Source organism: Plodia interpunctella, chromosome 18 (genome assembly GCF_027563975.2).
Source record: "Plodia interpunctella isolate USDA-ARS_2022_Savannah chromosome 18, ilPloInte3.2, whole genome shotgun sequence".
Classification (NCBI taxonomy): Eukaryota; Metazoa; Arthropoda; class Insecta; order Lepidoptera; family Pyralidae; genus Plodia; species Plodia interpunctella.
Window position 1 is genome coordinate 5,549,302 of NC_071311.1, and position 13,626 is coordinate 5,562,927.

General features: G+C 33.9%; 1 protein-coding gene across 2 annotated transcripts in view; it reads left to right on the forward strand.

Moving 5' to 3' along the window:
• The first annotated feature begins 958 nt into the window (after positions 1-958).
• The window catches only part of LOC128677474 (uncharacterized protein), an 88,874-nt gene continuing 76,206 nt past the window's right edge, over positions 959-13,626 (forward strand). Inside the window, exons 1-7 of one of the 2 annotated variants that reach the window (XM_053758359.2) lie at positions 959-1,178; positions 1,519-2,058; positions 2,798-3,098; positions 3,497-3,536; positions 3,994-4,228; positions 4,852-4,942; positions 9,193-9,250. In XM_053758359.2, the coding sequence (XP_053614334.1) occupies positions 1,583-2,058; positions 2,798-3,098; positions 3,497-3,536; positions 3,994-4,228; positions 4,852-4,942; positions 9,193-9,250 (1,201 nt within the window). In that variant the 5' untranslated portion in view covers positions 959-1,178; positions 1,519-1,582. The remainder of the gene's footprint in view (positions 1,179-1,518; positions 2,059-2,797; positions 3,099-3,496; positions 3,537-3,993; positions 4,229-4,851; positions 4,943-9,192; positions 9,251-13,626) is intronic. The other variant, XM_053758360.2, reaches the window with a different exon arrangement.

Genomic DNA, 13,626 nt, shown 5'->3' on the forward strand with positions numbered 1-13,626 from the left:
TATATCAGTTTGCCAAAACTGGTCTAATTAGGTATGTATGTTTTGCTAATCTCAGTTAAGTGTAAGTTACCAGATATAGGCGTGTCAGACAGTGCTCGTTTCTGGCACCACTTCTCTTCAAGTTAGACCAAATAAGTAATCATGCGCAAACAAACAGACAGACACACAGAGAAAATTACAGTTTTAGTCCTACAAAGTTAGTCTTTCGAACTAGTTAGAATTTTTCTTTAAAATAAAAAGAGTGGTTATTAATAATCACTTTAATAAACCAAAATATTATTTTTTTAGCAGAAGAACAACAAAAGTGTAATAAGTAATAAAAAACACTTTATATCTAGTTGAATTGGAATAAATCAAAAATGAAATCTTTTTCTAAATTATCGATCTACCTACTTAACTATATTAGGTATAGGATTTGCATAAGTCTATAACAAATGATTTCAAAGTTTATTAATCTTAGGTACTATTAATAAAGAATGAATTGAATAACCATCCATATAACTCTAATAAAATTAATTAAACTACTTTAATATTGTAGCAGAAAAATAACGTAAATTATATAATTAATTGCAGGGCGACCGAGACCGTATGCAAATAAACAAAATAAATATCGACTCAGGTGAATAGGAGCGAGAGGCATTTTTTGCGCAAAATTTACCTATCACGGCGAAGTCGTGTAATTGTCGTGCGCTCGTCGCGCCTAATTCATATAACTGTGAGTATCTTGACAGACCTAAGTCGTGTAAGTAAAAATACGGTACTTTGCCAAAATGGACAGTGGTAAAATCATTGTTACATGAGATTGGGTGACAGTCTCGTATATCGATTTAAATAGAAACAAATGAAAAAAATACTTTTCTATAGGTTTACGAGGTCATTTAATGCTTTTTTTACATACATTATTTGTCATGGCAATTTCTAATTTGTTTACGGTTCTTTGTAGTCTATGCTTGACATTGACATCTGTCTGACATGTCTCAATGAATGACATGTACAAGGATTTTGACAGCTTGTGTGTGGTTTTATTATTTATCTCGATTTAATGTAGCAAAAGTAAACTGTGATCTTGTTTTATCATAAATAGTTTGTTTCAATAAATAGTAAACAAGTGCTAAATAATCAAGCTCAAGGTAATCATAGCTGTAGGTTTTCGGATGGTCTTATAATTTTGACATTTGGTGAGTCGATTGTTGCGTTAGGCACTTTTACTTGTCGACCTATGTTAAACCATCAAAAAATATTGTTTCGAAATGTTTTTAGATTTTTTGGGTTTACTACTTATCTTAACTTAACGATAAATCTATAAATTCTCAAATCGAACTGCATTCTACAAAATAGTGCATTATAAAATAAGTTGCAAATTCGCCAATTTTGAAGGTTTCGTTACATTCTACGTCTATTTTTAACTATAACTGACCCGTATCAATTATTAGTACATGGCTAAATTATAAATTCTTGTCCTCTAACTTTGACATTTAACAGAGGTTAACATTTTATCAACTTAACTTTCTCTTTCAGATACACAAATGGGATGATTATTGTTTAGCTTAAGAGAGATACATCACACATAATATCTATAAAAATGAGTGCTGGCGGTGCACAGGCTAATAATATACCTCCAGGTGTGAACCCTGAGAATAATGTGTTACCTGGAGGCCCAATGATAAACCCAAATGCAAATAGAAATAGAAATAACAATCAGAACCCACTTCTTAATGTAAGAGAAAGATTGTTCCATGCATTGTTTTTCAAGTTTGCTGTAGCATATGCTCGGACTTTTCCAAGGCCGGTGAGAAGATTCTTTGAATTTCTAGTGCTTTTGAAAGCTCTTGTGGCTTTCTTTGTGCTAGCATATATCCACATAGCCTTTTCAAGAACACCAACTACATGCTTGAATCACATTAAGGATTCATGGCCGAGGGATGGAATTCTGAGAGTGGAGATCCTAAGGAATCCTTCTCAAGATTATACTATAGAACAAAGTTATGCTAAAGAACGCAGGCTCAAGAAGGATAAAGAGGATTTAAATTCTATGCTTGGGATGTTATCTACAGAAGGGTAAGGCATTTTGTTATTACTTACTTACTTTATTTACATACAATAATTCATATTGGCTAGTCGATGCATCTTATACATTTATTGTTTACAAAATTTAAATCACTTACCTAGAAAAATGATTTGTAGAGTACACTAACTTGGAATAATTATTTTTTAGTTTTTATAATAAATACTTACAAGATCTAGTTAGAAGGTTGTGTTTAACACTGTACTAAATATGGGGTGATAAATAAATATTTACATCTTTAAATAGGTTATTATTATATTTTAAATAGTTTATAGACATCTTGTATTTTTTATAAGTCTTATTTTCATGTGTAAATTCATATTGTATTGCTACACACACATACACATCAGTGAAGTATAATTTTGTAATAAGTGTGAATGTGTTTTATAATTGTATTCCTTTGAGTAGCAGTGCCAAGGTTGGGGTCATTTCAATATTCTTTGTTAGAAATTACATTACTTAAGTAAAACAGATGTTTGCCTCATAAAGAATGGATGTATGGATGGATGATGATGAACCATGTTTTTTTTTATTTGAATATTTCTGTATTGTGTCAGTTATCAGTTAGTAATTATATTTTTATAACAAATTGTGAATGACACTGTTCTTTCAAAATAGCATCTTATCAGCAACAGCTGATATCTAACAGATAGAATCAAAATTGTTTGACTGGCAATTAAATCTAATATTTGCATTTTTTTTTTAACGAAACCTACTCATTCCTCATTTCAGTTTCATAAATATAGAATCGTCAACAAGTGAAGAAATTGAAGAAGATGAATATATCAGAGATGGTACAGATTATGGGAATATAACAAGAGTTCATGATGAAAACCAAGATGAGGCTCCCCCAAATCAAGTAATTGAGGCGACTTATGTAAATACTGCTGGTCCGGATCTAATACCAATCGATGCAGAAACTGATCTGAATACAACAATTGTCGCTGGTGAAGACGTGGAACCCTCTTCGTCGATTTGGGAAGGAATATTAGGCCTTGTTGAAGACTTAGACAAAGATAATAAGTTGGTTCATGTAAGTATATTCTATATTACAAATTATTATTGGACCTTTTAATTTTATTTACTTCAAAGAAATTAATAAGATTCAGGCAGGTTATGTTATAACTAATGGTCTAATATTTTTTTACTACCTATTATAAATATTAATTTGTTAAATTGAAAGAGAAAAATAATTTATGTAATCAATATATATTGCTTATGTTATAAATGCAAGTGTGTTACTTTTATAACAGTGCTTACTACTTATTACATCAAAATCAGTACAGTATAAAATAGAATAGAAATAGCGCAAAAAAAGTCTGATTCAATTTACAATTAGATTGTTCTTTTTAATTACATAAAAATTGCATATTTTTATTTGTCTTAAAATGTAAAATAACAAGTAAATAAAAATGTTTGTATATCTTTCAGGAATCCATTGATGAAGCAGCTTCTAATGATTCTTCTACAGGTAACTTTTTTAAACCTTGATTATCCAATATCTAGTTATAGTCTCTCTCAATCTCTCATAATTTTATAGGTACTTTGGAATGGCTTTTGGTAAATGGCTGGTTAAAAATATTTGTCCTTTAGAGTAGACATGGTAATAAAATATTTAAAATGGTGATAAATTGAATAACTTACGTTTTGTGAGAAATGAATGAACTTAGTTTTCTGGTAAAAATAATAGTTTTTTTAATGGCTAAAGAGGCAGAAGTAATTTCACACAAAACTACATAGCATTTATAAAGAGATTCGACATTTCTACAGTTTGTAGTCATAGTAAACTTATGTATAGTTTTGAGAGTTAAAAAAAGGGTTTATTCTTACAAACACCATTTTAAAGAATTTTAATAGTCAACTTTGTCATTCAATATAAAATGTGCTATAGTAAAGATTGGATTGTATCATAAATATTTTTATTTCAGATGAGGATTACATTCTAGAATATTCGCTTGAGTACGGATTCCTCCGTCTAACGCCCAACGCTCGGCTTCGTCTCAAGATACCCGTGAAGATTATCACCCTCGATCCTCAGAAGGACGAGTGCTTCGGCGACGCGTTCTCGCGGTTCGTGCTTGACGAGTTCCTGGGGTACGATGACCTTCTCATGGCTTCAATCAAAACTCTCGCTGAACAGGAGGATAATAAGGGTTATCTAAGGTAATTATCGCATTATAATTATTTCTAGGCGCCCAGCGTTTGTGTAGGATACACATATCTTCCCGTGGTTGTCGTGTGAGACAACTGAGGGATAATTGGCCTTGACAGTTGATAAGCATCAAAAGGCTTTCTATAAATTACGACACAAGAATTTTATGATTTCTTTATCCTTTCTAGTAATAGTTGGTCACAATTGTGACAAGGAAGGGTCCTCATTGGCTTGACGTCATATTTTAGAAAATCATAACTATACCAAGATTGTTTAGGTATTTAAAAAATGTAAACAATCGTCATATGCCTGTTGAGGGATATATTCACTTTGAAAATAAGAATTACGTAACGAATTTTTAATATGGTGAGTAGTGTATTCTGTTTAAAAATGTATATGTCAATAAAAAGCCATGTAAATTGTATATGCCATGTACATTATGTATGTACATAAATAATCATACATGAATTTTATTATGATGGACCTATGCTACTATATTATAAATACGAAAGTTTCTGAGGCTGTATGTGTGTATGTATATGTGTTTGTTCTCTTTCTTTTTATAACAATTATAGTATAGGTATGATATTAGTAAATAGGTATGATAAAATAATAATATGTTAGTATATTTTAGGAACGTGATAACGGGCGAGCACTACCGCTTCGTGTCCATGCTGACCGCGCGCACTTCGTACATCGCCGCCTTCTTCATCATGCTCGTCTTTGTGAGTTCTTCTTCTTATTTGCGTGTCGATGGCATTTAACAACAAGAACATGTCTGTATCATGTCTGTGTTGAGATTATGGTCATGCCGGTCTATATACTATCGGCCAACAATTCGCCGAACTTGGCGACAAACTTGGTGATTCCGACGTACGCCGCTGCTTTTTCCTTGCCGTAAATAAAAGCTGTCGTATAAAAGGCGAAATCGTTAATTTATTAGTTATTAATTTGCTTCGGACAAGTGGGGTTACTCGACACTAGATGGCAGTTTTCGAGGTTGTTTTCTGTGTACTTTTATTACTTTCGTGTGCTACAGCTCCATCTAGTGTTCAGTAGCGTATGTGGTTAACTGTCGAATTTTATGCCGGCTCTACAATGTCGTCGAACAGTTTGCCAAATTTTGGCGGATTCCGTCGTTTTTAATTTCGGTAAATAAAAGCACTCACAGTGTGTGGCCGGCATACCATGATCGCATTATGGCGCCCCGTACCGTCTTTGCTCGGGTAAATACATAATAAATTATACAAGTAAACCTTAGGAATCACACAATGTATTGGTGTACACCGTATGAATATCCGTACAGCAGCTTTTAAGTTTATCGCGGCAGATTATTTTGTTTTATAATATGGATAAGGATGTAAGGATTGTACACTATAGGTACCACCGTGGTGAAGCGAAGTTATTTGCTGGGTTTTCCTTGCGTTCATATGCTCATTATAAAGACTAACATAATGTAAGTATATACTATGATTCCGATCAGTGAGTTCCCCGAATTTGTAGCAGAAATATATATCTGGACATTCCATCACAAGAATTTCAGTATAGAGATCAAGTACAAAAAGTATATAGCAGTTGTAACTATTGATCTTCCATGCCTCGTCGGGATTCGGGTATTACTGTTTTACGACCGAGTCTTTGAAGTATGTAGTGTATTATACATCACTATTAAATCAAAATCGAACCAAAGAACTTATTGATTAGTAATTTTGAATGAAATATTAACAAAATTCCTGATTCCGTTCATTACGTACCTGTATAAAACAAATAGTCTAGATGTTAGGGTGAGTGTATACAGATCAATTAATGGGTATCGCGAGGCGCGGTCCCTCTGCCGCGCCACTAAAATCAGGACCCCAAGTTACAGTTATTGCTCTTTTACAGCCCTTTCAAACTTTATTACGGCACCGAATTCCACCTCTGACGGCTAGTCTGTACTGCTCCTTATGTTTGTTTTACGAAACTCCTAAGGTAAACACCGCAACATGGGCAGGTGAATGCAGAAATTTGTCCACAATTTCTCTGTTAAAAAGCCGAATAAAAAATATATTTCATTTTCTTTGGGCAATTTTCTTTAGTGCTTTTTGAGTTTACACATTTTCATTGACATCAACAATGGTAGGTAGAAATACATTATTGGCAAACTCGAATGGATGTCGACGAGAATCAACGTACAATGCGTAGTCTGAACTGTGTGTAGGTTTTATAACCACTAGGAAAAACCGATAGTGAATTTCCAGCATAAAATACTCTTTTGGGCAGTTATCGTGTCAAGCCCAGTTGCTTTTTATGATTTTAGTTAAACTACAATGTCTATTCTTTTGATGATGTAATCTACAATGACCGATTTTAACATGCACGACTGAGTAATGGGGCAAAAGACATACACCTATATAAGACACGTGCTGGCATGTAAGTGTGCCAGCTACTGACCTGTATTTCCTTGATAAATTTCGCCCAAACCTGGCGTAGAAACAATCCCATTACGACAAGCACGCTGCAGTTCGGATATCAATATTGATCGTGACATGATACGTTTCGATATATGTTACTGGATTAATCCCATACGCGCCGTCAGCGGCCAGAGAAATAGCATTAATCAATTGTCAAACTGCGCCGCGGTATTGCCTAATATATCTCGGGTATGGTTTCATGCTCGTATGGCGACGCGGTGACAGTTGACAATGCTATTCAATTCGAGACTAGAATAAGCCGTAATGATATTAGTCAGGTGTGATCTGTTGATATTACATATTTTTATATTTCAACTTTCTAAACACTAGTTCTTTAGTGGGATCCAATATTTGTTTTGCGGATATGTGAGAGGGATTAGATATTGATAGATTTTTGTGTTATAGTTCTAAAAATCAAAAATTATGGCTCTTGCGTGTCTTTTAGTTTTCGCTTTACCTTAAAATAAAAAAAATACTTTAACGGATTTTGGCACACTATAGATAAAGAATTTTAGTAGAAGGTTTTACGTATAGTTTTTTATAATATGCTTTTTGTGGTCACAGTTGAGTACTTAAAAGGATGTTTGTGGCCACCGTTTTTGTTTTAATTTTTTTACATATATTTTTTTTCCTTTATTAGTTTCTTGTGACTGTAAACATCTATTTGGAGTTCTTCGCTTTTTGAGAATAATTGCCTCGATGGTAAAAATTATGAAAGGAGGTCCTATATAAATAATATCCATTTTAAAAACGAATGGAAATTAGATTATTCGTTGCAGTTATCGTGAATCAAAAAATGCGGAAAAGTACACTGAATTTCCGTATCATTATGTGTCCTAACCTAACATATTTAATGGTTCTGTCACCCGCTTAAACTGCCAAACATTTCTTTATTATACTGCGGCTTATTATTATTAAAACACCGTCACTGTTTATACGCCATTCTGCTATAACCATCAGTGTTTATGCCGGGCGTCTCGTAAAAATCTTGCCGTTCGCGACATCAATTTCTCACGTCCTAAAACCGACACTAACCTTGCTTTTTAATATTAACGCCGGATCGATAGCCGGCCGGTTAGTTTACGGCCACCGTAAAAACTAACAGCTCGCCGGATTAAGTGCGGCCCATTGCGCGTAGAACGGAACGCACGCGCTTCGCTCAGCCATGATATTCTCCCCCTCTTAGTCTATCTACACCGAAAATAAGTGTTTTAAAACTATAATAAAAAAGGATAAAAATCGTCTAGTCACTATAGATTGATGATGTACATAAATCACCAATAGCTTTTAGAAAAGATACTTTTTTTCTATCTTAATATGTAAGATTAAAAACTACCAAATATCGAAACTACATAAGTTTTCCCACTTCTGAGGTCAGTGAGAGACGGTTGTGTTGTTTGTTGATGTTCTAATGTAATTATGACTGGTTGTATGTTAAGTCCTTTACTGTTCTTCAGCGATCCTTGAGGATATGTGTTGTTACATAGTTCTGTGGGACTTTGGTCAGTAGAGGTAGTCAACTGGTTGTAAAGTACAGTTAGTTCCATGCTGGTCGGGGCGCGACAACTTACCGTGTAGGGAAGGTTGATTTATGGTCATGTGGACCATTACTTATGTACATAGTATCAAATTCAAATTCAAATTCAAATTCAAATGAAATTATGTACATAGTATTTGTAAGTTTATAGCGGATGACGCTAATCTGAGATCATCCCAGTAATCCTATGGGCCTTGGGTAATTGTAACTGTTAGCTAAATACTATAATTGTAAATGTTTGTTCGGGTGGAATCATTTTCAAGAAGCTGAAATGTTGTATACACCTTTGATTTGGATGACAATACATTATCATGATATGCATGAACTGATATATAGTACCTACTAAACGGTTTACTGCTGGATGTTTTTTGTCACGCGCTAAATGAATTAAGATCTGTTTAACGACAATCAAAGCGTGTGTCAAAATTACAAAAAAAATAATTACTCAGTGTATTGGATAAATCGTTTAAATGCCTCAATTTTTAACCAGTCTTGTTCTGAAAATGTTTTCTTGAGCATCTGCAAAGTCGAACTCTCAGTCATAAGAAAACTACACAGCTTCCTATTAATCGTAAGCTGTCACCACTGTGTTTTATCCCAAGTGTTACTCGCGCGGGGGCCTGCAGGCCGCTATCAATCTTTTCGCCACATCATTTGCGCCCCGCGCACCGCACCACGATTGAATTTCATTAACAAAACGCTTAGTAGAGATTGAAACCATTTAAGTAACAGACCTGCCCTAAATGTACATTGTAACCTCGTGCAGTGATGCTACGGGAAACGCGGAATTTTCAATTTTACACTCGCGGTTTAGCCTCAATAAATATTTGTGTGTAATCAACACCGTTTGATTTTTTACGACCTTTAATTTGGTTGAAGTGGAGTTTTAATTGATTATTGTTTAAGATTTTCATCATATTTTGGTAGTTTTGGTACTTAAATAATTATTATATATTTTAAATTAAATGATAATGAATTGTTTCAGACGGTATCCATCTCCATGTTGCTGCGCTACGCCCATCACCAAATCTTTGTATTTATTGGTAAGTGTTTCAACGTACTTTGTATTTTTTAAAAATAAATTACGAACAATTCTGAAGCCAAACAAAATTGCCTCTAAACGTTTTCCCTTTTCATAAGGTTGCCATTCCGCCTTAGTTTCAAGTCTTGGAATATAAACAGTGCAATTATGTGCTGTCGAAATAAATTCAGTGAAAAATTCTCGAGCCAGCTCAGCGGCAATCTCTTTGTAATAATAATAATTGCGAACAGCGCCCGCGGCTGCGCGGCCCGCCTACTCTTGCTGAAAAATAAAGAAATATATACATGAAAATACAACAGACGGGATTTTCTCCGCTCCCTCGCTTTGATCCGTCGACAATTAGCCCGATAGAGATAATTTGTTTCTTTCCCTGTTTGCTCCGCGCCGCCACTTGGCTTAGTGTTTCAGTACGATGATTGTTTTGAATGTTTTCCAATCCCCACTTTGCAGAAATTAAAAATCTGAATTCGATTCTCGGCACACGGCAATTATCAAGCTATGCTTGATTGAGCTCGGATTATCCGCCTGTTTTTATGACGTACAATTTCATATTTCACAAGAATTCGTTTGAAAATTTATGAAGCAGATTCCGTGTATATTAATGCCAACTACGGGATCAAATTCATTAGTGATTTGTTGCAGCTTGTTAATAACGTCCGGGATTCAGGCATCGGTGCTTTCTCGTATTTATTCCTTTGTATTTCCTGTTTCCTTTTAATACCAACGTCCTGGAAAATGTGACTTAGAAATTATTTCTTATTTTCTTGTGTATGTGTCATGTTGATTTTTATTTTTTGCAAATCATCTGTGATATAATGTGATTAACATTTTTTTGAAATATAATATATTTCATTCTCAATTCTTTGACATATATGTTCAACCTTGTTTGGTTTGATTTATTAATATGGGTCTTTCTTTTCAAACCACAAAAGATTGACGGAATAAAATAGTAAATGGGACAAATTTGAAAAAGCAAATCCTGCCTTCTGTAACAAATGTGTTAAAAGTTGTTCTTAAAAAATATGAATAGGTACATTAAGATGTTTGGTGATTCGCCGCAGTGAGCCACGAGCATGTGGTCCCGCCCTAGAATAAGACCACTCCATAATCTCCCTTGGATGTCGTACGAGGCGACTAAGAGATACTTAGCTTTGACATCTGATTGGCAACAATAACATTCTCAAAGAGGGTTGACGTCAGACGGGTCATAAAATCATAGCCGATTCATAGCCTCCAAGCCCCGAATATAACGAGGAACATGCGAAGATGAGAGAGGCAGTGAGCCGCAACAACGTATTCTTATCATAAGTATTGCAAGGATCTCTGAAAATAAAATAAGATTTATATCTAAAGGAGCTCTTAGCTCCAGTTTGCAGAATAAACTATTCAACTCACAATATCGGATAAGGGTAAATCTTTTCAATGGGATCCAGTTGGTATCTATGACGACTCATCCCTACCTGGCGATGTTCGAAAAATATACCTACGAACTCGGATCAAACAAAAAAAAAAAGACGCCGCGCCGCTACCGTGTGCTTTTTGAAATTAAGATAAACTTGAAGCATAAATAAAGTTGACTATTTTAATCAGTAAGTCTACGAGATGTTGGTAGCAGTTTACCTTGAACTAGACCGCATAATAACTTTGACATTTTTGTTGTTACATTGATAAAAACCGAGAAAAATGTCATATTGACTGGTAGAGTTTTAGACGATATTAAATTTCTACACCAACACAAACCCTGTCAAAATACAAAATAACTTGTGAGAACTATTTTGTTTTTAAGTCTGTGTCTATTTTGAATCAGCTATTTAGTCCCTCTCGAATTAAACACACTGTACTATAATATATATATTTCACGAAATAATTTTTATTCTTTATCTCTCGCAGTCTTTTCTTTTCTGTCTCGCTTACAAATAGTTAAAGGCCTGGAAGATTTTGCGTAATCTTGCCGTTGTGATTTTTCATTGGTTCCGTATTTGAGCGGCTAATAAATTTTACGGACATTTTCATTCCAAAAGAAATTTCGCCTATTTTTATTATTATTTATTTATTATATAGTTCCAATGTATATACAAAATATATATTTGCCGGAAAATACGAAATATGCTTTTCAGCAAAGCTTAGGAGAGTGAGCTCAAAGCAATACGCATGTTTCTAGGATCAAATTTCTGTACCGTCGGACTAGTAAGCAATGGTATTTGAGGATTACCCATTGAAATGTGTTCAATGCCTCTCACAATACAGAGTAATCCCCAGGCCTAGAATCTCACGGTGCCGTAAAAGAGCTCGGAATACTAAGGTTGAGACCCAACAATAAGACTATAAAGGTTAACTACAAATCTCACACACGCCCTACATTTCGCATCTTTGTGTAATATTTTTACGTGTTAATAAATTTAATTTAACATCCACGTTACCACCACATTTCATATTGAAATCATATTATTTATCGACGGCTAGCGGCTCGTCCCGGCTTCGCTCGTGTGACTCTGGTAAAAACATAATAAATTATACATCTAAACCATCCCCTGGAACCTCATTATCTATTGGCGAAAACCGCATGAGAATCCGTAGTAGTAGTTTTTGAATTTATCGCGAACAGACAGATTCTTTATTTTATAATATGTAAGGATAAGGATATATACGAAAATAAGTATCTATAAAAATAGTATAACAAGCCTCGCGTATACCATATTAATCTATTACGCGCATTGCGATATCAATATTGAATTCGCACATCAAAGGGTTAATTAAACTGCGCTAACACCATACAAATGCAGGGGCATTTATAAAACAATGTCCGGTGTCACAAAAGGACCGCACGAAATGCACGCTGCATCGCTCACCTGATTTAATTGTTCGTTAATTTTATATTTAACAACCCCCGACTTTGGCTGCGTGTGGTATGCCAAGCTACAATGGGAGCACAGCGGGGCTTCTAAACGAACTTGTATTTTTTCTTTTCGATCAACAACCAACTTTCTTATTGTTTTGATTTTTCATATTTTCAGTCCAAGCACCAGAATTTTTCCTTTAAAATTAATAAAATGAACCTCATTCTCTAAATGCCGACAAGAAGTCAATTCCTTGTAAAACACACCCAGATTTGGCCTATTCTACTCACTTACCTTAATAAGAGGTTTTAATTTCATAGAGCTGTGCCGGAAAAAAGGCTTGAACATTTGCATAATTAAATATCGGTATTAACTCCGCGATACTCTTGTTGGATAATTCTGCGTCCAACAAAGGATCTGGCGAAAGGTATTTTTTATCAATATTTTTTTAAGCTTCTTCAGGTATTTAGATGTTTGTAATTCTCGAAGCTTAAACATTTTCCTTTTGTTTTCTTGTCGCTAATGGATGGAAGAAAAAACAACAACCCTATCTTAAGATTACGTGATGCCAAGAAATACTTTGCCTTTTAATGAGTGAGAAATAAAGACGTTACTGGAATTGTTTACAAAACAAACGTTTTGAAGACCACTCCAGTACATAAGAGTTATAAAACCTTGGCTATATCTCCAACTACATTGCTATTTATACAGCTAACAAATAATAATAATATTTATTCCTGCTTTAATATAATAATATTAAAGCAGGAATAAATATATACTTATATAGTATAATAATTTTTATAATAAGTATATTTTTCATTTAATGTCCAAATAACCGTTTATTTGGTACATTAAATGATAAATATTCTTATAATTATTAGTATAGCGAATGACAGGGTAAAATAAGAATAAATATAAAGTAAAATGAAACCATATAATGGTAATTAGTATTGCCATATTAAAAATTCTTTTCGATTGATTCCATTTTACATTTATTCCAAAACATTCATTAAAATGTTCTGATCTTCCCACTGTGAAACCTACCTTACGTTTTCAAAATAATCATTTTTATTTTTCATTAATGAACCCCGACTGCGTAGGTTTGGAAAATCCTTTAAGTATCTAATTTGCGATTTTTCTGTTGTATAAGGCGATTTGGCGTGTAATTCGTCCAATTATTTTGTTCGTATAATTTTGAAAAGCAGCGGGTATTAGGCGGTGTCGGTGAAGCGAAATAAGAAGATAATAATGATATGACGACGTCAATAAAATTAAGTATCCGCCATTCGCCAAGCTATTTTCTCTTTCATTATTATTTTATTTTTTTAGAGTTTTTAATGCAACATATTGAGTTCTATATATATTTTAGTCTCTGTAATTTTCAATAGTAGAAAATTGCAAATAGGAACTTAGCCATATGCTTCACAAAAAGCCTAGCCTTTGGATAGAAAAGGACTGCAATAATTATAATGCCCGATAAATATGATCATGACCATGATATCTTTCTCACTTACTTTTTTTTTTGTAAAAGCCATGGCAT